This window comes from Theropithecus gelada, chromosome 3 (assembly GCF_003255815.1).
Source record: "Theropithecus gelada isolate Dixy chromosome 3, Tgel_1.0, whole genome shotgun sequence".
Taxonomy (NCBI): Eukaryota; Metazoa; Chordata; class Mammalia; order Primates; family Cercopithecidae; genus Theropithecus; species Theropithecus gelada.
The window spans coordinates 131,725,230-131,752,651 of NC_037670.1; the positions used below are offsets into that span (position 1 = coordinate 131,725,230).

General features: G+C 35.2%; 1 protein-coding gene across 2 annotated transcripts in view; it reads right to left on the minus strand.

Moving 5' to 3' along the window:
* Window positions 1–27,422, minus strand: part of COG5 (component of oligomeric golgi complex 5) — a 365,256-nt gene that overhangs the window by 142,064 nt on the left and 195,770 nt on the right. For both annotated transcript variants that reach the window (XM_025381265.1, XM_025381264.1), the window contains exons 8-10: window positions 21,979–22,144; window positions 11,861–11,973; window positions 11,585–11,662 (exon numbers count right to left, since the gene is read on the minus strand). In XM_025381265.1, coding sequence (XP_025237050.1) covers window positions 11,585–11,662; window positions 11,861–11,973; window positions 21,979–22,144 — 357 coding nt within the window. The remainder of the gene's footprint in view (window positions 1–11,584; window positions 11,663–11,860; window positions 11,974–21,978; window positions 22,145–27,422) is intronic.

The following is a 27,422-nucleotide window of genomic DNA, read 5'->3' on the forward strand; positions in this document are numbered from 1 at the left end:
AAAAAAAAAAAAAAAAAAAAAAAAAAAAATTAGTTAGCATAAAGTTTTTCTTATTGTCCTCTTATTTTCTAATTTCTAATTTGATATAATTTTGAATATACAGAAAAGATGCAGGAATAGCCCCCCCGAAAACCCCACACATTATTTGCATACTCATATTTACCACTTGTTAACATGAGCCACATTTACTTTGCCATTCTCATTTTCTCTATCTCTGAACCATCTGAAAGTAAGTTGCACACATCATGGCTCTGTACCACTAAATAATTAACAGATCTCCTAGAAATAAAGACATTTTCTTATTTATTTATTTTTTTTTAAAGAGATAGTCTCGCTTTGTTGCCCAAGCTGGAGTGCTGTGATGCCATTATAGCTCGCTGCAGCCTCGAATTCCTGGGCTCAAGTGATCCTCCCGCTTCAGCCTGCTGAGTAGCTGGGATTACACACATGTACCAACATGCCTGGCTCTGGAATTTTTAACATTGTTCAATTCCTGAACAATGGATTGTATGTACATTGCTAATATATAAAAGTACAACTAACTTTTGTGTATTATACTGAATTGTACATATTTTTATACATATATCCTAACTGTACATTACCAATTTATAGAAGTACAACTGACTTTTATATATTGACTTAGCCCTAATAGCTTTTGTAGGTTCCAATGGATTTTCCATATAGTCAATCATGTAATCTATAAATACAATTTTCTTCTCTTCTAAACTGGAATCCTTTTATTTTCCTTGCCTATTCCACTAGCTAGAACAATATTAAACAGAAGTAGTGAAAACAAAAAGAAACCCTTTCCCTATTTTAGGGGAGAAGCATTAAGTTTCCACCATTAAATATTATTATTATATTATTTTTTGAGACAGAGTCTTGCTCTGTCACCCAGGCTGGAGTGCAGTGGTGCGATCTCTGCTCACTGCAACCCCTGCTTCCTAGGTTCAAGTGACTCTCTCCTGCCTCGGCCTCCCAAGTAGCTGGGACTACACGCACACGCCACCATGCTTGGCTAATTTTTTTTGTATTTTTAGTGGAGACAGGGTTTCACCATGTTGGCCAGGCTACTCTCAAACTCCTGACCTCAACTGACCCAACCCACCTCGGACTCACAAAGTGCTGGGATTACAGGCATGAACCAGTGCACCCAGTCTGATTTCACCTGTTCGTTTTTCTTAGATGCCTTTTATTAGGTTGAGAAAGCTTCCCTCTGTATTTCTAGTTTACCTAGAATTTTTTATCAGACATAGATGTTGGATTCTGTCAAATGCTGTTCTTGCATGTATTGAGAGGATCATACAAATTTTCTTTTATAGTTTCCTGGCTTTCTTTTTCCAATAAGTCTTATATTAAAACTCCATTGGATCCTCCATAATTTTTAAATTTCTCTTTCATATTCTTCATAACCTAGTCTTTATGAGGCATTCTGGATAATTTCAATGATTCTATCTGCCAGACCTCTAATTTGCTCTTTAGCTTTCTGTAATCTTGTGTTTAATGTATCTGCTCTTTTATTTCAACAACTTTACTTTTATTTCTAAATGTTCTATTGGTTCATTTTCAGATCTACCTAGTAATTTTTAAGTCACTTATTTCTCAATTTTTTATTCTATATTTTAAAGTATTTCATTTACAGATACTTTAGATTCTTTATCAGATAATTCTACTATCTGAAATCCATAGCATCCTTGAGAAGTTCTTCAGGAGTCTAAAAGACATTTTGCATTGTTTTTAATTTTTCTGCTTTCATTCACAGGTTCTAGTTTATGAGATTGGCAATTTCTTACTGTGAGCTTATATTTGTCTAACCTTAATATAAGAATTCTGATGGCTAAAACTAAACATGTGTTCCAGAGGAACTGCATTTGTTTCTTATGGGAGTGACATGTCGTTACCAATTGAGGATCATGTTAGCCACTGCCATGGGTCTTGGTGTAATGCAAGACTCTCAAGTTTCTTCTTTCATCTGGCTACATCCCCAAAGCACAGAGTATTGATCCCATCACTGATGTGGATATTTGACCTCAAGACAACCCCATTTGCACATTCACTTATTACTCACAAATCCTCACTACAGGTTCAACTATTTTATCTTTACGTGTATCTATATATGTATGAATGCCCCTCAAACATTCTCTTATTTTTTGCAAGCTTAAAAAATCATGTTTTTCTAATTTATGCAGAATTTGTTTGTACTGTAGTGACAGAGCCCTTAAGAATATCTGGTCCCCATATAAGTAAAACAAGAAATCCTCTAACCTGCACAGATAAGAGTATTTACTAATAATATCTGATTTAGAAATCTACCTGGTTTATCCCTATTCAATATTTTAATCAAATTGAGATTCCATAGATAAATAAGTTGAACAATTATCTCATAATATTAAGAAGATTTCAAATTTGGATGTCTTAAATTTCAAAAGATTTCAAATTTGGATGTCCTAAATTCTTGAGTTAGAGTCTTTAATGGTATTTTCAAATCATTTGGTATGTCTAAAAGGGCAAAAAACCCACATTATTTTTCATAGTTATAATTCTCATTAGTACCACAGCAACTGAAAATGTTGAAAGCCCTCCAAATTTAGCTTAATGCATCTTATACACATGATTACAAGATTCTGTTCAACGATAAAAATTGCTGGCTTAGAAAATGAAAGTATCATATCTGTAATCCCCCACACAGCTAAGCTGGCTTAATCCTGCAAATAAGAACATACAGCCTGTTTTCCAATGTGTAGATTCTTAATAATTTGTCAATAATTTGCTACACTCACTTTCAAGCAAAGTATTATATAGTATTGGTGATTAGACAGTGATAATAAAACTCTTAACTGGTTTTAAAGATACCATAACTGAATTTCTTAACGGCTAATAATCAACCTAAAATTCTAATTTAAAAATGAAATAATGCATCCATTCATATAAACCATAGAAAACACAATATAGTAAGAGAAAAAGAATATTAAATGTTAAAAGAATTTTGGCAATTTTGGCAATGTTAAAATGCCAAAATAATATGGATAGGTAATAATGTAATAATAATATGGATAGGTATAAATACATCTTTTCAAATTAAAATATAAACTGAAAATAACAGGATAATTTTATAAGCTAGCCAGGGCAATTGTTAATGCAGAAGTAGAATTAGTTATCTCAATTAAAAAAATAGCTTTCAAAAGGCTCTACATTTAAACTAAAATACCACTTAGGTTATGAGCTGAGAGGAATGAAATAATAATAAACTAAAATGTCCCTAAGATTTGTTACACCAGATATAATTGGTCAAGTTTTATTTTATATTCAGACCATTTATGCCCTCTTTATAATCTCATCTATCCTTTATACCATTATGGCCATCAACTGTAAAACCTTCTGAACTAGTAAAGCATTACAGAAACCCACTATCATGTGGGATTTTTTTTTCCCTTGAACATTCCTAAGATTACACTTTGAATACTAATACACACAGTTGTCTCTGTCATCTGAAATCAAAATCTTAGCAAAAACCAAGGCAGATTTGGAAGATTATGTTGAAAACTAAGTTTTAAAGTAAACCCAAATGTTTACTTTTTATCTGCTAAAAAAAAGTATATACTTTAGAATTAATAATTCTCACAAGACTCTGTAGAACGCAACTAAGAAATATCATTTTCAAATTGTTATAGCAACAAAACTACCACATGTTAGGTCGTAACTCACTTTAGTAAAGTGAGACATATGAATTTGATACATTCAGAGGAAATCTTTGACATTGGTTTATTCAAGGAAGCATGATCAATAATTTAAACTTCTGATACTCTACATGAGTTAATGTACAAGCATATCATGTTATTAGAACTATTGAATAAAACTGACTTTCTCACATGGCAAGATTCTTTACTACCTATCATTTGTTCAGTTTATGAACCTACATAAAAGTTCCAGCATTAAAAAAAGACTGAACTAGGGCTGGGTGCGGTGGTTCATGCCTGCAATCCCAGCACTTTCGGAGGCCAAGGCGGGCAGATCACGAGGTCAGGAGTTCGAGACCAGCCCGACCCACATGGTGAAACCCCATCTCTACTAAAAATACAAAAATTAGCCAGCATGGTGGTAGGTGCATGTAATCCCAGCTATTCAGGAAGCTGAGGCAGGAGAATCGCTTGAACCCAGGAGGCAGAGGTTGCAGTGAGCCGAGACCATGCCACTGTACTCTAGGCTGGGCGACAAGAATGAGACTCCGTCTCAAAAAAAAAAAACAAAAAACAAAACTGAATTAATAATTATGATAGCAAATTGTCAAGTTAGTCTCTGAAATAAGTCTAAATTATTTCACTTTCTCTCATAATACCTCAGTTCTATGGGCACTATTACTAATCTGATCTGATATTTGAGATTACATGACCTACCCAAGGCTGCACAATCAGTGGTAGCAAATCGTATCTGTCTGATAACAGGTCAAAATTCTTAATCACTACACTGTCCTGCCTTTGACACTACTTGAATTACTGTTAAGAAAGAAGACCTTTAAGATTTGGCTTTCCAAATGCTAAAAGCTATACTTACTCTTATGTAAACCATTTTAGACCACTTTTAACATATTTTAGGGATCTGGGCAGATTGACTATAAAATATAACACATAAAGATTGTTAAATAATGAGCGCAGCAGGACAGTTTCTTTCTTCTACAGACGAAGTCTGAGAACGTTAACTAATGAAAATTTTTTTCACAAGCATAGGTTTAAAAAATCTACAGGAAAACACAAATTTAAAAAATGAGTTTCCATGACACACGTATTAGAATAGCTGATCTCCAAAACACTGACAAATCCAAATACTGGCAAGGATGGGGAACAAAAAGAACTCTCTTTCTTTATTAATGGGAATAGAAAATGATACAGCAACTTTCAAAAACAGTTTGGCAGTTTCTTACTAAGCTAAATATAGTCTAACAATACAGTCAGCAAGCGCAACTCTTATGTATTTACCCAAAAGAGATGAAAATGCAAAAGGTTGAGCAAGAGGTGAAAACCACACAATAATGTCTACAGTAGCTTTATTCATAATTGGCAAAAACTGGAAGCAACCAAAACATCTTTCAATAAATGAATAAACTGAGATGTATCTAAGCAATGGAATATTGTTCAGTGATTAGAAGAAATAAACTACTAAACTAAAAAAAGCCATAGAAGGAACCTTAAATGCATATTGCTAAGTGGAAGAAGGCATTCAGAAAAGGCGACTTACTGTATAATTCCAATTACATGACATTTTGAAAAAGGCAAAAACTATGAAGACAGTAAAAAGATCAGTGATTGCAGAAGTCTAGAAGGGCAGCAGGTAGGAATGAATAGGTAGAACAGAATTTTTAGGGAAGTGAAACTAGTAAAACCATTCTGATACTGAAATGGTGGATGCATGACATACATTTGCATAAAGCATTGTGCATAGTGGTATATTTGTTACAACTGATAAGTCACTATCGTTACATTATCAACTGAAGTCCACAGCTTACACATAGAGTTTGCTCTTAGCATGGTATAGTTCCATGGTTCTTGCATAATGCATAACATTGTACTTTCAGCTCAATATTTTGTAAATCTAAAGCTGCCCTAAAACAAAAATTAATTTTAAAACAACTCTAGATATTAAACTGACAAAAGGACAATAACTATGAAAATTATTTAACAAAGGAAAATGTAAAATAAAAGTTTTCTGGGGTAGAAATAAAACAAGCTGGTAAGAAGAAATACAGAAATTTCATCATAGCTTACAGTGAATTACAGAAGCATTGAAACCAAATGGTTTGAAAACAAAGAAATCTGGAAAATACATTCTTAATTTTCCTACTTGATATGAAATTAATAATGTAACTGTTTATAATCCATTTTCTAAGCCAAAGAAAAAATATCTATTAATTTAGCTTTCAGTGAATTTCAAATACAGACTACTGCTTGTACAAATTTTAGCCAAGTGTGGTGGTGCAAACCTGTAGTCACAGCTATTTGGGAGGCTGAGGCAGGAGGATCACTTCAGCCCAGGAGTTTGAAACCAGCCTGGGCAATACAGTGAGACCCTGACTCATCATAAATAAAACAAAATAATAAAACAAATAATTAAAAATTTTACTTTCTCAAAGGCAGCTTTTGAATAAAAAAAGAAAAAAAAAATCAGTACTTTTTTTTTAAAATCTGTTATAGACAGATTCCAATGTAGGAAAGATACTTGCTAGTAATGACTGCCCTAAGGAGAAAAAGTATTAATTTCTGAACAAATACTATAAAAAGCATATGACGTAATTCTGATATTGTTTCATCCTGAACTATTTACACTGTTTTACTTCATTTTTAAAATAAATAAAATTTTATTCACAGGTATAAAATGCTAAGCCACTAAATTAGAAAGAATTTTCAATATCAGGATATATCCTTCTTAAATATCTTAAAACTGCAAAAACTTGTAGAGTAAGAACATTCTATTCATAACCTTTTCCTTGAAAAGAGGTTACAAAAAGAGATCTTGGTCCATATATCACTCTTCAGTGACTCAAAAGATATATCATTATCTACTCAAGTTTGAAATTTCCTGAAGAATATAAGGGTTGTTATTTAGGGTCCCCAAATCATTCTAAAAATCTTGAACTTTTTATAAAGGTTCTATTGCCAATGATAATTATCTTAACTAGAAAAATAATGTTCTTACTTGGTAGTTACATCCTTAGCAAAAATATTTGTATTTGTTTACAGCTTTATAATAAAGATATATTTGAAGAAAAAGACTATTCAAAGAAATTGTACTAAATATTGAGAACTTTATGTGCTGTCTTTGCAACATATGACAAATATTTTCTTTTGAGTTTACTTTTCTCTTGCTCTGGAATTCCCAAGTACAGAGGAGGAAATGTCATTTCGGACTTTTCACAAAAGACTGATCTTTTCTATAGACAGGTACACTGAATTCCAAGAGAGACTAAATTTTTTTCATAAATATTGCCCTCAAAAAAATTTCAACTAAACTGGTAATTTCCATTAAAATTTATATATAAATAGTTATGTGTGTGTGGCATATGAATATATCCTTAAATAGCATGCGAATAATCTCTGAAAGAGCAATCTTTAATGGTTTTATTTTAATAAGAAGTTTTTTAAGTACATGAAATAGGTGAATAAAAAGCATACATCCCTATTCCTAACAATCCCTTTTAATCAGTAATGATTCATACGCATTTTCTTTCTCTCTTTCTCTCTCTCTCTCTTTCAGAAAGGGTCTCGCTTTGTTACTCAGGCTAGAGTACAGTGGTGCAATCTTAACTGACTATAACCTTGAACTCCCGGGCTCAAGCAATCCTCCTGCTTCAGTCTCCTGAATATCTGGAACTACAGGTGTACACTACCATGCCTAGCGAATTGTTTTAGTTTTTGTGGAGATGCTGTCTCCCTATGCTGCCCAGGCTGGTTTTGAACTCATGGCTTCAAAAGATTCTCTCGCCTTGGGATTACAGGCATGAGCCACTGTGCCTGGACTCATATGCATTTAAAATCTGGCCTGCACAAGTTGCCAGTGTTCATTCACCTTAATAATTTATTGTTATCAAGAATTTATATGTGTTTTTATGTAGAAACTCTACCCAATGTAATAATAATACAAACCTAAGCCTCCTAAATAGCAGTATTATTTATTTTTGATATTTTCATTAGATTCTCCTGAGTACAGTTGGTTCGTTATAACTGTGCTTATGTTGTTAGTAGAATATTAAATTGTTCAAAAGGAATAAAAATATGCAAAGTATTCGATAATAAAAGCTCGAAATGAGGCCACTGCACTTAAACACTAAATAGATTCATTTTTGTAGAAAGACAGCCAAAATCAGAACAAATGAATGAAAACACGGCAAGTATAGGTGTTTGTCTGTAAATATGAAGGCCCAATATTAATTATTCCATCTAGTAATAAATGCAAAACATGAGTGACTATACACCTTGAAAAAAGCATCTCATTGTTTCTTTTACACAATTGAAAGCCAAGTAGAAAGCAGGGTAAAGTAAGCAGGTATGTACTGATGTAAGTATACGTGCACAAAAGAGTTAATATAACAGGTCTGAGTAGCTATTGTCAGAAAATCCTGATTGCAAGGCTGGTATTTGGCTAGCATCTAGGAACTTAGATTTTGAGAAGGACCCCATGATTCTCTGTTAAGAGTTGTTCACTGTACCTAAACTGTTTGTGACAAACAATATGGTTTATACTGAACACTTGCTTTTCTACTGGGAGTCTAGAATTTCGGTATTTCTTTAGGCATTAACTAACCCCTGATAAAACTCTGGACTCACAAGCTCAAGCTGAGTTTTCCTGGTAGACAGCACTTTTTGCATGATCTCATAACTTGCTGCTGGAAGAATCAAGGGGCTCATGTCTAACTCCAGTGGGAGAGGACTCTTTGGAAGCTTGCATCTGGTCTCCTCTAGACCTTGCCCCATGCATCTTTTTTCCCTTTGCTGATTTTGCTTCACATCCTTTAGCTGCCACAAATCATAGCCATGATGAGTACAACTATATGCTGGCGATGGCAGGGGTGACCTGCCTGGAGCAGCCACTGCCATGAGGCTGGCTGCAGTGGAGAGCCAGCAGGAGCCCCACGCACTTCTGAGTTGGAGGGGTGGGAGCCCTGTCCTCCTGGCTGTAGCTGCAGCCGCCCAGCCACAGCTGTGGACCCAGGCATCCCTGTGTTCTTGGGGACCTGGGAAGCTCCCTGCCTCCACAGGCTTGAAAGTGCCTGCTCCCACTGCCTGGCCTCTCCCTGCTCCCAGCATCTACTTTGATTTCACAGCACAATTGAGGCCAAGCCCAGGTGCAGTCACATCTTACCTGGGTGTGTGCATGCTTGGGGCAGCACGCCAGCCCTCTGCCACCTTGGCCGCCTCCAGACTTTGGACACCAACGAGCATGGCAGGAAGGCAGAGGGAGTGTTGAGGGCAGCTCAGTGAGGGCCTGCAGATGTCCCTTGACATGAACAGCCTGCGTGCTGTGGACAACGGGTTGTTGGTGGCAGGAGGCAGAAAGGCTCCTGGGCAGAAATGGGGGAGTCCATGGTGAGGACCTACATTTAAGCCAGCAACCTGAAGCCCAGGGGCTGGACTGCCAGTTCTGCGGACTGGAGTGAGAACTTATGGTGCTTTTTCCAGGCCTGCCCATGGCCAATCATGGACCAATCAGCACACACTTCCTCCCTTTTGAAGCCCATAAAAACCCCCGACTCAGCCAGACTCGGGCAGATGATAGGACTATCTGCCTGTGGATAGGAGCTACCCACTCTGGGTTTCCTCTCTACTGAGGGCTGCACAAATGATGGGATGACCTGCCAGCAGATACAAGCTAACCACTCTGGGTCTCCTCTCTGCTGAGGGCTACACAGATGTCAGGATGACCAGCTTGCAGATGGGTCCTACCCACTCCAGGTCTCCTCTCCACTGAGGACTGTACATACATCAAGATGACCTGCCTGTGGAAAGGACCTACCCATTCTGGGTCTCCTCTCCACTGAGGGCTGCACAGATGACAAGATGACCTACCAGCAGATACAAGCTAACCACTCTAGGTCTCCTCTGTGCTGAGGGCTGCACAGATGACAGGATGACCTGCCCACAGATATAAACTAACCACTCTGGTTCTCCTCTATGCTGAGGACTGTACGGATGTTGGGATGACCAGTCTGTGGATGGGACCTACCCACTTCAGATCTCTACACTGAGGGCTGCACAGACATCAGGATGGTCTGCATGTGAAAGGGAGCTACACACTGCAGGTCTCCTCTCCACTAAGAGCTGGACACTTGTGGAGATGACCTGCTTGCAGAAAGGAGCTGCCCACTTCGGGTCTCCTGACAACTGTTCTGCTACTCAGTGAAGTTCCTCTCTGCCTTGCTCACCTTCCAGTTGTCCACATACCTCATTCTTCTTGGATATGGGACAAGAACTCAGGACCTGCCAAATGGCTGGACTAAAAAAGTTGTAACACAAACAGGGCTGAAACACGTCCCCACCACTCACCACGTTCTGGGCAACAGGAAGGAGAGAAGAGCTGTGGCCCTTTGGGGAGCCCACACCTAGGAGCTCTCCGAGCCAGGGTTGTGACACTTTCTTTGGGATTCTGCAGTTCCTGGCATCTCTTGAGCTTCCAGGTGTCACGACATTCCCTTCATCTAGATGCGGGTGCCTGCAGCATAAGCCATGTGCAGTACATCTGATCCAGCTGCAGCCTCACATGGAGCTAGCACCTGTGCTGACACCTGGAGCTGCCTGCCCTGCCACAGCAGCCAGTGTGCCTGGCTATGCGGTGGCCGGACCTCAAGCTTGTCACTCACATACCACTCGCCGCTCTGTGCCTGGCTCGTGTTTGTCAGTTGTGGGGTCTGGGCCAGTAGTACGAGCCAAGTGCAGTCTGCGAGGCCAAGTGGGCAGAACGAGCCCAGCAGGCAAGAGCAATACTCAGGCAGAAGGCACCACTGGTCACAGGAGTTTCTGGCTGGCGAAGTGATACCCTAAGGATCCTGTGACACTGGGTTCTATCGATCCTCCTAATAAATCATCAAACTTGAGGGATAGTCCTGGAGGGTCTCCACACAGTATACAAAATATTTAATATTGTGGACTTACAAAGGAAATTACCTATACCATAACACTGGAAACTCAGGGAACGTTTTTCTTTGGGCTATTGGAGGTTAGGATTTAACGATCGGTAGAATCATTATCCTATTAATCATTATCAAAAAAAATCAATATAATGAATAAAATGTAGAATCAGGCATTCCTATGCATGGAAAGAATTCTTATGGCCCATGAGGCTAGCAGATTGGTGGATGACAGAAAGATCTCAGAATATGGAAAATGAATACGGCAAAGTACTTTATGGGAAAAATCAACAACCTTCAGTAAACACATTATAACGACTTCTATTTAAACGTCTTATTTACCAAAAATTTTCAACTTATTCTCCAGTGGAAATTTTAAAGCACTTACAAGCTGTCATTTATATAACAAAAAATGAGAAATCAGTATATATATTACAGAAATTAATCTATAAATAATACTAAAGATAGCAGCTACTCCATAAACAAACACGATTACATTTATTTTCGTTTATTTATTTATTTTTGAGACGGAGTTTCACTCTGTCACCCAGGCTGGAGTGCAGGGGTGCTATCTCAGCTTACTGCAACCTCTGCCTCCTGGGTTGAAGCAATTCTCCTGCCTCAGCCTCCCGAGTAGCTGGGACTACAGGTGTACGCTACCACGCCCGGCTAATTTTTGTATTTTTATTAGAGACAGAGTTTCACCGTATTGGCCAGGCTGGTCTTGAACTTCTCACCTCGTGTTCCACCTGCCTTGGCCTCCCAAAGTGCTGGGATTACAGGTGTGAGCCACCGCGCCCTGCCTCACGATTACATTTATATTGCAAGGAACATTTATAGTTGTCAAGAAACACACTTATCTATTGCCATTTCATATGTAGCCACTCTGTAAGGTAGTAACACAAATGATGCTGACTCATATATTCCTGTTTTGTACAATAAAGATATAAAAATGTGTTCATTTAAACATACCTTAACTATTTCTTCAATGAAACAAATATGAGAAACAGGATCTCTCTTCTTGGCCAATACTTTTTGTAGATGTTGTACCTTAAATGAAACAAATGTAAAGCTTAGGCAATAGAAAAAGCAAGAAAAGGGAAATGGCGACCTTTAGGTACATTATAATCAGCTAGTGGAGGTATTTTGAATGCTCATCAATTTAAAAAACCTGCCCAAGGTCACAGAACTTGGAATAACCAGGAGTTAATCCATATTAATGTTCTTTCCACTCCTTCAAATATTTACCTGTCCACAAACAGCATAAATATGATCCATAAGTTTCTCCATATTTGTCCAGAGTGAAGCACGCAAAGCTGCAGTATTTCCTGGGGTTGGCATGGTAGATCGTCCAGGTCCCCCTGGTTACAAGTGAGAAAGTACTATGAAAAATAAAGTTTTCCAAAGGCAAATATATATATATACACACACATATATATATATATGTTATTATGAAAACCATACATAAGCTAAAAAATGAGAAGTTCCTTCTTTAGAAGGAACTAAAATTATTTCCTGTCTCATAGGAAATAATTTCTTATGAGTAAGAATCTTAACCTTTTATGCTTAAGAAAGGGAAGCGACACATATCCAGAAAGGATAAAATGGAAATTGATGAAAATGGATTCCTACAAGAGGTGTGAGAATGGTGGGAAATGAAATAGGTGAAAGGTACAAGGATGGAGGTGAGTCTTCCTCTGTTTCCTACCACTCTCATGCCCCTTGCAGAAAACCATCTTCACTAATTTCCCATTTATCCTGTGTATGTACATGTGTGTGTATGTGTGTGTTGTGTCCCCTTTCTTAAAAATAAAAAACTCTAAAACAATAAAAACAAATACAGGAACAAATAAAGTATGTGTGTGTTGTGCCCCCTCTTTCATTAAAAAAAAAAAACCTGAATATAAACAAATACCGAAACAAATACAACTAACTATATATCAAATTGAAAACATAACCACGCAGGAGGAAAACAATTTTAATTCATGGAATTTTTACTTATAGAACACTGACTTCAGTAAGATACATTTACACACAAAAAATTACAACGAAATGTTGAACTTTATTAAATAGATTTTTGCTGGATGTGGTATTGAAGTAGTAATCCTGAAACTAGTTTAAGTATATTTTGGAACAGAGCAAAATAAGGTTCTCAGTGTAAACAGAATAAAGACACAAATATGTAATGGGGATTAGACGTATTTCCCAACTCTATCCACTGGAAAGTCAGAGAGACGATGGTTCCTCAAGAGTAATAAGTATACCTAGTATCCAAATTTTGATTTCTAAGACCATTCTCCAATAAAAACAAAGCAGGATTCAGTGGAAAAAAGAATGATTTCATATTTGGAGCAGTGAAAATACAAGGTGAATGTGACAGATATTGTGCCAGTGAGCAATAAAGTGTTTGAAGACAAATGAAATTTTTCAAAAGGATACATCAAGTTGACTGGAAGGGGCTTCCACAACACAAATTTCAGATAATTTGGCCATCCAAAATAATACTGATGGTAATAAATTATAAAACAATGATTAAAAAATAATTCATGAGTATATAGTGAAACTCAAATGTTTATAAAGGATGGAAATGCTCTTTATAAAAGAATATCAGCTAATAAACGCAGAAAGAATGACAGAATTAGAAAAAAAATCACCATTTTGCAACTACTAGTTGCAAAATTAATTAAGAGAAAGAGTGTCAGTGGATACCAAAACACTAAGTGAAATGTTATTGGCCGGGCATGGTGACTCATGCCTGTAATCCCAGCACTTTGGGAGGCTGAGGTGGGCAGATCACTTGAAGTCAGGATTCGAAACCAGCCTGACCAACATGGAGAAACCCATCTCTACTAAAAATACAGAATTAGCCAGGCATGGTATCACATGCCTGTAATTCTAGCTACTCGGGAGGCTGAGGCAGGGAACCGCTTGAACCCAGGAGGCGGAGGTTGCAGTGAGCCGAGATCATATAATTGCACTCCAGCCTGGGCAACAAGAGCAAAACCCCATCTCAAAAAAAAAATGTTATCGAGAACAAGATATTCATCACATAGTCTCAAAGTATGCACCTGTAAATTACTAATTACAAAGGAAAGAGCATAGTATTACAAAGACCAATCTGGCATATGCCAATTTAATGGAGTGATCTAATTCAGCATCAGCAGCAATGAAACAAACTGAAATAATTTTGTTGTTTCCTGATATGATGTAATAGGAAGTACACAACATCATCTTACCAATGGTATGTTTACCCTGAAGCTAATCATGAAGAAAATACCACATGAATCCAGACAAATTCAGATTATGAGGCTCTCCAAAAAATGTTAATACCATTAAAAAAAAAAAAAGAAAGAAAAAGGCAGTGGTCCTGTTTTTTATTAAAGAGACAAGACAGCCAACAGAAAAGCATGATCCCTGATTGGTTTCACTGGTTTCAGTCAGGTGAAACCAACTTACACAAACAACATTTTGGGGAACAATACAATTTTGAGTATGAACTGCACCTTAAATAATATTAATGTATTAATACTAACTTTTTAGAGAGTGAGACTGTCTAAGAATGTTCTTGTATATAACACATACAGGAATCTATATGTAAAGGTTTGAAAAGTTTCAACAAAAAAATAGAAATTTTAATCCCAAATTGAAAGGCATACATTTCACTCCAAACTAACGTTAAATACCAGGCAGTAGAAGAGCTCATCATTGGTTAGTCAGTCTATATCTCTGCTTTTATGGAGGACAAGATCAAGAAAACCAGAGGCACTGTGTGTGTAAACTACCCAACTCTAGTTTTTCAACAATTCAGAAAAGAATTGCACGTACCTTTAGCAAACAAACGCAGTTATTTCTTTAGTCTGATAATAGTAGCAAGCAATAAAATAATCTATGAGAAAGATGTTGGCTTAAAAATATAGATAATACCTGTTTGAAATCTGCATCTAATGAAGCTTTAGAATATTTGCAGTGCTATGCAAAGACTATTAAGGGAAGGTATACAGGAAATGGATAATACTGTAACAATCTGCAGCTGTTCTCACATGTTATATAAAGAATGAACTCATAACAGTCAGAAAAGGGTATGTAGTGTCTTTATGAATACTAAAAAATACAGGTCAAATTCCTGGAATATGTATGACTTGGTTTTATGAAACCCTTCAACCTATTATTCTTTTAAATACAAGCAGAAATACAAGATATTGCCATTACCAGTTAGCTTTAATAGACTCAAGAAACAAAATAGTCCCTTAAGTTTTATTTAACTGATAAAAGAAACTAAGAGATCCTCATAGATACAATACTTGAAAAATGATTTCTAGTTAGTGATGGTGGAATAAAATCATTTTCTTATTCTCTTCCCTTGAATGCCAATGAAAAGAAAATCAAACAAAAGATTGAAAATGTCACCCTCAAAGAAACAAAACTTCAAACTGGAGATTATGAAGCATGCATGCCAGTTGCTGTAGATAAGTCAAAATGAAGAAGGAACCAGAAAGATGATACCATAGATCATTAGGAAGAAGTAAATTGCTCTTAAAATCAATTGTAAGAATTTGCACAAGCTATCTAAGGATTCTTTTGATTACAGCTGAGATCTACAGATATGGACAGGCCAGGGAATGTTCAACATTGCAAAATGAAAAAAAAAAAAAAAGCTGAAGGAAAATCACAAGGAATTGATATTTATGTTGTTTAAGAATTAGCCCCTGAGTGTGGGGAGACTACTGGAGGTAAAGTGAGATGAAGAAAAAAAATACTGCGAATGCTAGGATTCAACACAGAAATGGCTTAAACAGCTTTACTGGAAGCCATACTAAGCTTCTTCTGAATGATACAAATTTTGAGAACAGATGTGCTCCCAAGATAAAAAGAAGTAACAAACTGGTCAATGGTTATTGTAGACAACAAACCTAAATTAAATTGCAGAGTGCTTCAGGTATCTCTCTTCAGCCATGCCTATACCATTCTTCAATGAATAGCTAGCAGTTTTCAATGATGAATAATCATCAGAAACAAAGCAAGAATGGACTTAACATAGACACTGGGGAGGGTGGCAGGAAGGAGGAAGAAAGGAATATAAGCTAAAAGCAATGATAAACATAGATCATCAAAGAAACAATAGAAAGGGGTACTCAGTTTTCCACTGCCTCAAAGTAATTACTGGAATACTCACTGGAAAAATATTATAGAAATTAGGACCATATTAGAAAAAACAAAAAGTTATAATAAATAAGAGTGAAAACACAGTAACACATGTAAAATAGGCAAGAGGAAATAATACAAAATGAAGTAAAATGCAAAGATACTGGAAGCAAAGTGAAAAAACTCCAAGCAAATATTAAGAGAATCAGACTTCCACATCCATGACACTCTCTCTCCCACATTATGCCCAGCATCAAGTGCAAGAAGATACTAGACATGGAAAACAAAGAATATCTGATATATGCATAAAGTTCCTGAAAAGAACAAATGGAACAGAAAAACATTCAATATACAGTGGAAGAAAACTTTTCTATAAAAGGGAACATACTTTAACACACACACACACACACACACACAGAAAACATGACACAGAGCATTCAACTCTGAGACACATGCTAAAGAAGTCACTCAACTTCAAAGATAAAGGAAAATCCATTTGGACAGTCAAGAAAAAGCAAGTCAACTAGTGGGGGATAAAAATCTGATTAGTCTCATAATTCTCTAATATAACACTAAAACCCAGCAGTTGGTAAAGCAATGTCTGATGGTAGATAGGACCCTTCATTTTCCTTTCATATGAAGGGACTTCAGCTAAAGTAACTTTCTTACCTTCCTTCCCTACCTCTTATCCAACTCTCTCCATGTGAAGAGGAGTGAGTGAAGAGTGAATCTGAATAAGAAACTGAGCATCATTGGCTCAGTCCCTTCATTCCTCTGTTGTGGAAGCTTTGTATATATAAAAGGTGCATTCTGACCAACATTCTACCAGTGGTAAGTATAGTGGAAAAGGCTAAATTGGGAAATAAGTTTAATTTTGAGGTGATATATTAAAAAATCCATTTGGTTATAAATCAAAGCCATGCTTTTCGGTGCATTTTTTTCAGCAGTAATAAAACTAACATTACAATTGTCATGTTTTTGTCTCCTACATTTGTGTCTCATTTTCCAGTTCAGTGGGGGAAGAAAAACGTTATTTATTGGGACACAAACAGCTACAAAATTCCAAGGGAAAGTGTAAATAAAAATTTATACCTGGCCAAATCATTTAAGCATAAAAGCAAAACACACCACCAACTATGTAAGGACTCAAGAGAGCACAGTACCTGTGAAACATTTTTGAAAAATCAACTAGATTACGATATCCAGCCAAGGGAGAGATAAGTATAGAAATGGAGAGGTCTAGTACAACCTCTATGGAAAATAGTATGGAGATTTCTCAAAGACCTAAAGTACATCTACCATTCGATCCAGCAGTCCCACTACTGGGTATCTACCCAAGGGAAAATAAGTCATATATCAAAAAGACAACTACATGTGTATGTTTATCACAACGTAACTCACAATTGCAAAGATAGGGAACCAATCTAAGTGTTCATAAAACGATGAGTGGGTAAAGAAACTGTCATATATATATACACACACACTCACACACACATATATACACACACATATACACACACACACACACACATATATATACACACACACCATGGAATACTACTTAGCCATAAAAAAGAATGAAATAATATATTTTGCAGCAACTTGGATGGAACAAGTGGCCATTATTCTAAGTGAAGTAACTCAGGAGTGGAAAACTGAATACCATATGTTCTCACTTACAAGTGGGAGCTAAGCTATGGGTACAAAAAGGATGCTATAATGGACACTGGAGACTCAGAATGGGAGAGTGGGAGGGATGTGAGGGCTAAAAAACAACATATTGGTACAATGTACATGACTTGGGTGACCATGCACTAAAATCTTAGACTTCACCACTATACAATTCATCCATGTAAAAAACCCACTTGTACTCCTAAAGCTATTGAAAAAAAGAGAAAAGAAATGCAGAGGTCATATTAAAAGAACCAGAGATTAAAATCATTTAAAAATAGAAGAACATGTAAAAAACATTAATCATTCAAAAATAACATAACAAACAACAGGCAAATGAGGATGGGGGGGTAGGGAAAAGTTTAAGTATGCCTATCTCCCACATTTAGTAGTAAAGACTCAACAGACTTAGTAACAAATGATTTCAATTTCTTAATTTTTTTTGTAATCTTTCATTCATTACTTTTAAATTTAGAGGTATCAATTAGGATCTAGTATTTCCTATGAAGAAGCATTAATTGGAAATTCACTAAGTCCTTGATGCCACATAAATTTCTAATTATTTTGTTGAACGAAAATAAAATACTTCTTATTTTAAAAAGTATACTTCTAAAACTGGTAAGGCTAAACTATGGTGCTTAAGTTCACACACATGAATGATAAAACTATAAAGAGAAACACACAGGAAGTTATCAATATAAAAGTGAGGATAATGGTTACATACGGGAGAGAGAGGGGTTGGTTGTGATTGGTAAAGAGGTTTCTGGATGGCTGGTTTAGCCTAGGAAGTGTTCACCTTATAATAATTCATTAAGCTACATGTTTCATTTATGGTTTTTTTTGTGTAAGTTTTACTTTATAATAAAAAGATATTTTTAAAAAGCATGTATCTTAAAATTCCATTTATGCCTCTCCATTTATCCTTCTATAACATAAAATGCACAGATAAATGTATGGACTACTGTTCACTGTATAGTAACAACCACAGTATCTATCTGGGTGATGAAAGTTGGATATACTGTGTTGTCTACTTTGCTTCATTATCATCTTTCTTCATTGTTTGACTTTCTTAACATTTATGTTTTATTGTTAAATATTTCAGGCATACAAAAGAGCATATAGAATAATGTTATGAACACTAACCACCAAACTTTAAGAAATACAACATTAAATAAAGTGAAGTTTCCTTGTCCTCTCCTTTGCTAGTCTCATTTCCCTTGCTCTCTCATCAGATGTAATGGTATTGGGTTTTGTAGTTTGTTTTTAAGAGAGAGAGTCTTGCTATGTTGCTCAGGCTGGATTCGAACTCCTGGGCTCAAGTGATCCTTCCGCCTCAGCATCCCAAGTAGCTGGGATTACAGGCATGTGCCACCATGCCCAGCATTGGTATCTTAAAATTGTTGATCATTGTTCCAATGCACGTATTTACACTGTTAGTACATATGTGCACATGCAAAAACAATTTAATATAGTCTGTCATGTTCTTAGGCTTTAAATCGGTATCATGCTGTATATATGTTTCTGTAACTTTTTCATGTACTGTTTTTGACCATTATCTATAGCGGGAAATTTGTTAATTTAAACGCTGTGTATTAATCCCCTTAATAAACTAGTTTATCCATTGCTTGTACTTTTTCACTATTTGTAAACAATGAGGTAACTAAAATTCTTTTTTTTTTTTTTTTTTTTTAGATGGAGTCTTGCTCTGTTGCCCAGGCTTCAGTGCAGTGGCACTGTCTCGGCTCACTGCAACCTCTGCCTCCTGGGTTCAAGCGATTCTCCTGCTTCAGCCTCCTGAGTAGCTGGGATTACAGGCATGTGCCACCATGCCCAGCTAATTTTTCTGTATTTTTAGTAGAGAGGGGGTTTTACCATGTTGGCCAGGCTGGTCTCAAACTCTTGACCTCAAGTTGATCCACCCACTTTGGCCTCCCAAAGTGCTGGGATTACAGGCATGAGCCACCATGCCAGCCAGGTAACAAAAATTCTTATATATACGTGCCAGAGTTTCTTGCAGTATATTCTTAGAAAGTATAATATAAGGTGAACACATTTTCCACCTTAGAGATAAAATTGAGTAAAGTGGATTTTATTCTCCTTGCATAATTTACAACAGTTTCTGCTCTTGTCCAGAACTTAGTTCTTAGATTTTGCCAATCTGATGATTAATTTGTATTTCCTTAATAACTGTTTCATCCTGCAAAAAGAGGCTGAGCATCTTCTCACATGTTTATTGAATGTGTGCTTCTGTGACCTGCCTATTCGTATTTTTGATCCATTTTTTTCTCTTGGGTTGTTTACCTTTTTCTTATTGAGTTATAGGCTTTTTATTTTTTATCCTTAAAATTGTGTTATTTATATTCACGTGTGTGTGTGTGTATTTTTTTTCTCTTCTTAGGAAGTCTCAGATTGAAAATGAGATCATGCACCATCACACTCATGAATGCCACTGTCAATTTCCTGTGTAGTGGTTCTGTTAGATCCTCATCAGCTGTGAGCCATTCACTCTCAGAAACATACACTGACAGAATCCTATTATGTATTTTTAAAATTTTGAAATAATCTTACATTTATAAAAAATTTGTAAGTATTGTAAAAAAAATTTTTCCCTGAACAACTTGTAAGTTACTGACACGATGCCCATCATTCTTGAATATTTTAATGTGTATTTCCAACAAACAAGGACATTCTCCTACATAACTTCAATATAAACAAGATCAGGAAACTAACATTAATACTGTCTATAAAACATTTTAAAATATAAAATAATTGTGATTACTCTTTTAAAGAAAATAATAAAGAATTGATGCTTAAGGTTTCTGTGTTAAATCATGGTATCCACTTGTCAAGGCATAGTAATAAGGCAGCTTTAAAACTCTTTATTCTTTCAACAAAAGAGGCATACATTAGGATTGACAGCATGTGAATAACTGCTTTCATTTTTTTCCCCATTCTTGACAACACAAGGGGGAATGAGATTAAACTGCTCCTGGAAATTTAAACATTATATCAAACTTTCTGAGAATAACTGCTGGGAAAAGCTAAGAGTAAAATCTCCTTTGGCAAGTTCTTTTCAAAGATATCCTTCCAGAATAGTTTCAATACAAACCGATTCAGAGGCTAGGGCTAACCTTTAAAAATCTCTTTAAGACCTAAGATTCTTTTATCTCTTTTTGTTTAGTACAACTTAAAAGTTATATATATTCAGTATTAAGGTCACATATATATAGCAAATATAAAAATAATAATAGGCCAGGCATGGTGGCTCATGCCTGTAATCCCAATACTTTGGGAGGCCAAGGAAAGGAGGACTGCTTGAGGCCAGGAGTTCAAGACCAACTGGGGCAACATAGCAAAACTCCATCTATATTTTTTTAATAAAAATTAAAAATCTAAAAAAAAATAAAAATTAATAAATAGCCACTGTTTTTTACTATTAACTATGGATCCAGAACTCTTATTACTTCAATATGAGTTATTCCATCAACCCTGTGATAGATCAGAGTGCCTTCAACAGAAAAATGGAAGGAGAAAAACCAGAAACATTAACTACAGATAACATTTCGGGGAATTTTCCTGAAGACTGAAGAAATAAAATGCAGGTAGTAGAGCTGAAGAAATACATTAAGATATATTTATTTAATTGATTTTAAGCAAAAGGAGATACAATAACACAACTGTATGTGAAGGGAAAGAGATACAAAGAAAGAAATATTGTCAATCTGGTGGAAAGAAGGCATCTGCTAAAGCAATACCTTGCAGTGATGAGATCTAATACAACTGCAAGTGCTTGGTCTTTGCTGAGAGAAAGCATAGTTCATTCCTACCAACAGGAACGAAGAATGAATATAAGGGGAGAAATGGAGACACGGAGTAGCAGCAAGTAAGAGAGGGTGGATATAATCTGTGGTCTTTTCTATCTTCTTTTCTGGAGAAGGGTATGTATATGTAAGTATCACCAGCTATGTCAGCTATGTGTTGGTAGGAAAAGGTTTACAGACTCCTAATGAAGCGCTACTCCTCTCTACCGTGAATTTACCATCCTTTAACAGTTTTCTTTAGACTTTAATATAGTTGTAATGTTCCCAAGGATTTTATCAGTTTCTATCTCCACAGTTAGTCATTATTTTTCCTGGGTACCAGAATTATCATAAAGAAAAGTCCAGAAAGCTAAAGTAGAGATGGCATCCCTTAAAAAACATTTTCTGTCTCAATAAGAAGTACATGGAAGGATAAGGATTTTAGAAGAAAAATGTGTTCCTTGCCTTTTTTTTTTTTTTTTTTTTTTTTTGCATCTGTTTCCTCTCAACTAAATGATGCTACAGTTTATAGATCTTTATCTAGAAGTTCTGAATATACCAATTGGCCAGTTCAAATCACTGATTAGACAAAAACGATATAAATAAATTCTGAAACATAATTTCTTCTCTCATTTTCTGTCTACTAAAAAATGAGTCATTAGATTGCTTTGAAACATGAGTGTTTCACATACTTTTCAAAGGACTTCTCAGTTATAAATAAATAAAGAAGCTAAATATAAACCACATCCATACCTCTCACAGCTGACTGGGAAGGCTGAGTCAAAACTTTTATGTCTAATGCACTGTTGATATTTTCTTCTAAAGTAGCACAATATCCATCCACAACGCTGGTAATAGTATCCTTCAAAGTTCCAAGATTATAGAAAACCTGAAGAGCTGTTCCGACTTGAGTTGGATTCTTAAAAAAGGTGGGGTGGGGTGGAAACAGATATAAATAGGAAAACAAACAAAACCAATACATATATACAATTTTAAGTGGTACTTGAGCAGTCCTATCATATTTAAATACTACCATATTTTAAAATTATCAAAGACAAGAAAAAACACAATTTGAAGTGAAGATTATTTTTAATCATTATTTATTTCATAAAAAACAAAGTTAAATATGATGTATATTATTTTCCCCCTTACCATTTTTGTCCTCCTTTAAAAAATAACAAGAAGTTCGAAAGTCTGTTGTATAATATTCAAGTTTATTTAAAATCTACCACCAATCCCTATAAAAATCATACTAGAAATAACATTTGTTATTTCTACATGTGTTTAAACAATAAGTGAATTCTGTGGAGTTGATTGAGAGCTGAACCCTGCAGACTTATTCATTACATTTCATTGATCCATTCAATCATTCTAACTACAAATATTTACACGTGCCTACTGTGTATCTGAAATAGCTCTGAGTGCTGGAAAAACAGTAGTGAAACAAAACCAATTAAGTTCCTGTCTTCATGGAACTTATATTTATTGAAAAATGTACAAAACATAAATAAAACAGAATAACAGGTAGATTTGGCTTAAAGAAAATAACAGGAAACATGGCTGGCGAATAACAATACTCATTTGAGGTTTTTTTTTTAATTAAACAAGAAAAAGAACCAAATGGATATTATTTCAAATTAAAATGTTCTAATAAAAAAGCTTAATTTAATATGGTCATAATAGTACTTAATTCTATGGTGTAAATTCTCTTTTAACGTATGCCAACAAAAAAATAAGCTATTTCATAAAAAATTATTAACTGAAAACAAGGGGCATAGCATTTGCTTTTACTGTTATTTCCATTTTTTTCCCTTTCTCCCAAGACTGTTTTATCTTTAAACTTTTTAGTAGAGACCAAAAATCAAAATGAGGCAGCTGTAAAGAAATTTCCCATGTCATTATTTAAGTGTATGTATATCCAAGAAAGCACTGCTGGAGCAATATCAAAGAACACTTTCACCTCATAAAACCAGAATACAGATATACTTTAAAACTATATTTATTGCCTTTACTATTTTTTTTTTTTTTTTTGAGACGGAGTCTCGCTCTGCCGCCCAGGCTGGAGTGCAGTGGCCAGATCTCTGCTCACTGCAAGCTCCGCCTCCCGGGTTCACGCCATTCTCCTGCCTCAGCCTTCCGAGTAGCTGGGACTACAGGCGCCCGCCACCGCGCCCGGCTAGTTTTTTGTATTTTTTAGTAGAGACGGGGTTTCACCATGTTAGCCAGGATGGTCTCGATCTCCTGACCTCGTGATCCGCCCGTCTCGGCCTCCCAAAGTGCTGGGATTACAGGCTTGAGCCACCGCGCCCGGCCTATTGCCTTTACTATTATCAGAGGATCTGAAAAGCATAGCTTCTCCACACACAGTACAGTTTCAGTGTTATCAGCTGAATGTACATTGTAAGATGCATACAACAACTAAAAAACACTTAAATTTTTCACTTAAAACACCCAGCTAAAATAAACCACTCTTCAAAATTCTCCACTCCAAAAATTACTAACTTCCAACTTCTGAAAATATGTGTGAAAAGGTTACTTCTAAAAACTATTGGTGTTATTTTAATGTAATAGTGTATTATATTACATATATAGCTCATCATTAAAGAAGTATATATTATAGCACTATTTATAATACTTACAATTTACAATATTTATAATAATTCTAGAAGTAATTTTAAAGTTGTCAATTAACATGATCACTTTTTCAATTAATGGCACTCATATTTATAGCTTAATACATAGATTATGCTAGTTACAAAACTGCAATTATCTGAACTAAAATTCTTTAAGTAACATACATACAGAGGAGTCTGCTAATTATGTAAGCACAGCTTTATTATCACAAAGTGAACACATTATCACCTAGATCATGAAGCTAAGTATTATCAGCACCTGTGGATCTTGTGTAGCTCCCCAAACTGCACTGTTCCAAATATTATCCCTATCATTACTTCTAACACCAAAAATTTATTTTGTTTTTGAATTTCAAATAAATGGAATTATACAGTATGTGTTATCTTGTGGCTTGTCCCTATCTTGTGGCTTGTCCCTTTTACTCTACACATTTTTTGTGAAATTCGTCCATGTGGTTGGATGCAGCAGTAGTTGATTCATTTCTCACTGCTGTGCAGCATTCCACTGTAGTAATTTGCTTTAGTTTATCCATCCTACTGTTGATAAATAATTGGCTTACTTCTACTTTTAGGTATTTTAACGTATGCTGCCATGAACATTCTGTACACCTCTATTAGTGAACATATATACATATGCATTTTTGCAGGCAACAGTAGAATTGCTAAATCATATTAGTATACTTAGAGTTTGTAGATACTGCCAATTTTACAAAGCCATTGCAGCAATTTACACTCCCACCAGCGATACATGAAAATTGTGGATGCCCCACAAATTTGCCAAAAATTCAAATGATCATTCCTTTAATTTTGGCTATTATTTGGAGTGAGTACTATGATTTTAATTTGTATTTCTATGATGACTAAAAAACTTAATACTTCTTACATGGTAATTATCCATTTGGATATCTTCTTTTGTGAAGAGCTTATTCATCTCTTTCGCCCATTTTTTTAACTAGTTGTTTTTTGTCATTTACATATAAAGTTGTTGATATATTTTGGATACAACCACTTTGATAATTATATGTACTGCAAATATGTTCTCCCATTCTTAATGAAGTATTTTAAGGGAGACAAATTCCTAATTTGAATATAGCCCATTTTATCAAATCTTGATCTCTACGGTTTAGCACTTTTGGTATTGTTTGAAAAGTGGTCCCCACCCATTTCTAAAGATATCTTTCATTCATAAAGTTATTCTCCTGAAACTCTATTGGTTTATCTTTCATGCTCAGAAATAGAATCCGCCTGGAATTAATTTCTATATAACGTGAAATAGGAGTCAAGATTAGTGTTTTTCTACATGAATACTCAATTGATCAAAAAAAGAGCAAATAAAAATAACCTGCACTCCCCAAAAGCCACCTTTGCAATAAACCAAGTTTCTAAATATGTGTGTGAGTTTCTGGACTTACAAATCTCTACCATTTCTCTATCCTTACAATTCACCTATCTAAATTATTGTAGCTTTAAATATCAGATTTGGCAATCCTCTGCCTCTGTTCTTCAATTTGATATAAGGCTCTTCTTGATATATGACACTTCCACATAAATTTCAAAATTGGCTTGACAAATGTCCTTTTTAAAAGAAAGTTTGGAGGTATTGTCTGATATTGCATTAACTCTATAGATAGAAATAACAGATATCTTTGTAACATTGAGCTACTCTCAATACCATGAATATGGTATCTCTTTTCATTTACTTAGGTCTTTAACTTCTCTTAATGTTTTATAGATAGTGTTCTGTGAAAACGTCTTATATATCTTTATTTTAAATTATTTACATTATTTTTTATATAATTGGTATGTTTTTAAATTTTTTGTAAACAATCTGTATATTGTTTTGATTTTTCTATCTATATAACCAAAGTATTTCTGAATAACTTTTATTTCTCCCTTCCCATTCTCCTCTATCTCATCGCTTTTCTTATTACTTTGGCTAAGATCTGCAGCATTGCACTGAGTAGAAGTAGTAAGACTGGTATTTTTGCATGATCCCTAATATCAAATGGAAAGCCTTGAATATTTCACCATCAAGATTTTTAGAAATGCCCTTTATCAGATTAAAGATACTGGCTTGCTAAGAGTATTTTTATTCATGAATTGATTTTGAATGTTATTAACTATGTATTGAGATAATAATTTTCCTCCTTTACTGGAGAAATTATATTTCTGGAATAAAGCCATCTTGGTCATAATACACTATCAGTTTTAGATCTCTGTGGCTTATATTTACTAACTCTTTGCTTAGTATTTTTGTAGAGATTTTAAAGGAAGACAGCTAGTAATTTTACTTCCTTACAATATTCTCATTTTGATATTAACATTATCCTGGCCTCATAAAATGAGCAAGTAAATACATTTGGTCCCTCTTTCTTAATTCTTGGATACAGTTGATGTAACACTGGTTTATTTATTCCTTAAATGTTTGGAAGAATCGCCCCAGTGAAGCTGTCTGGCTTTGGAGTTTTCTCCAAGGAAAGGTTTAATAATAAATTCAATTTTGTTAATAGACAAAGAACTAGATAGATTTTATAATTTTCCTGGTGTTATTTTTGATAAGTCGTTTACCAGAAATTTGTCAATTTCATCTAAATTTTCAAATCAATTGGTGTAAACTCATACTTTTGTCTTAACATCTTTTTAGTTTTTGTTGGGTCTGTTATTAGATCACCTTTTTCATTCTTGATAGTGGTAATTTGTACCTCTTTTTCCCGTCTCCTCATCAGTCTTCTTGGTACTTATCAATTTAATTTGTTAATCTTGTTAAGTAACTAAATTTTGGCTTCTATTGGATTCTGTATTGCATTACCAGTTTTTTGTTATTCTTATTTCACAGACTTTGGAGCCAGACCTAAATCAGGATCCAAACTCTACCACTTAGCAGTCAAACACAACAAAAAAGAAAATTTCAGGCCAATATCCCTGATGAACATTGATATGAAAATCCTCAATAAAATACTGGCAAACCGAATCCAGCAGCACACGAAAAAGCTTATCCACCATGATCAAGTTGGCTTCATCCCTGGGATATAAGGCTGGTTCCACATACATAAATCAATAAACGTAATCCATCACATAAATAGAACCAATGACAAAAACCACGTTATCTCAATAGACGCAGAAAAGGCCTTCAACAAAATTAAATACCCCTTCATGCTAAAAATACTCAATAAATTAGGTACTTATGAAACATCTCAAAATAATAAGAGCTATTTATGACAAACCCACAGACAGCCAATTATCATGGCAAAAGCTGAAAACATTCCCGTTGAAAATCAGCACAAGATAAGGATGCCCTCTCTCATCACTCCTATTCAACATAGTATTGGAAGTTCTGGCCAGGGCAATCAGGCAAGAGAAAGAAATAACAGGTATTCAAATAGGAAGAGAGGAAGTCAAATTGTCTCTGTTTGTAGATGATATGATTATGTATTTAGAAAACCCCATCGTCTCAGCCCAAAATCTCCTTAAGCTGATAAGCAACTTCAGCAAAGTCTCAGGATACAAAATCTACGTGCAAAAATCACAAGCATTCCTATACACCAATAATAGAGAGCCAAATCA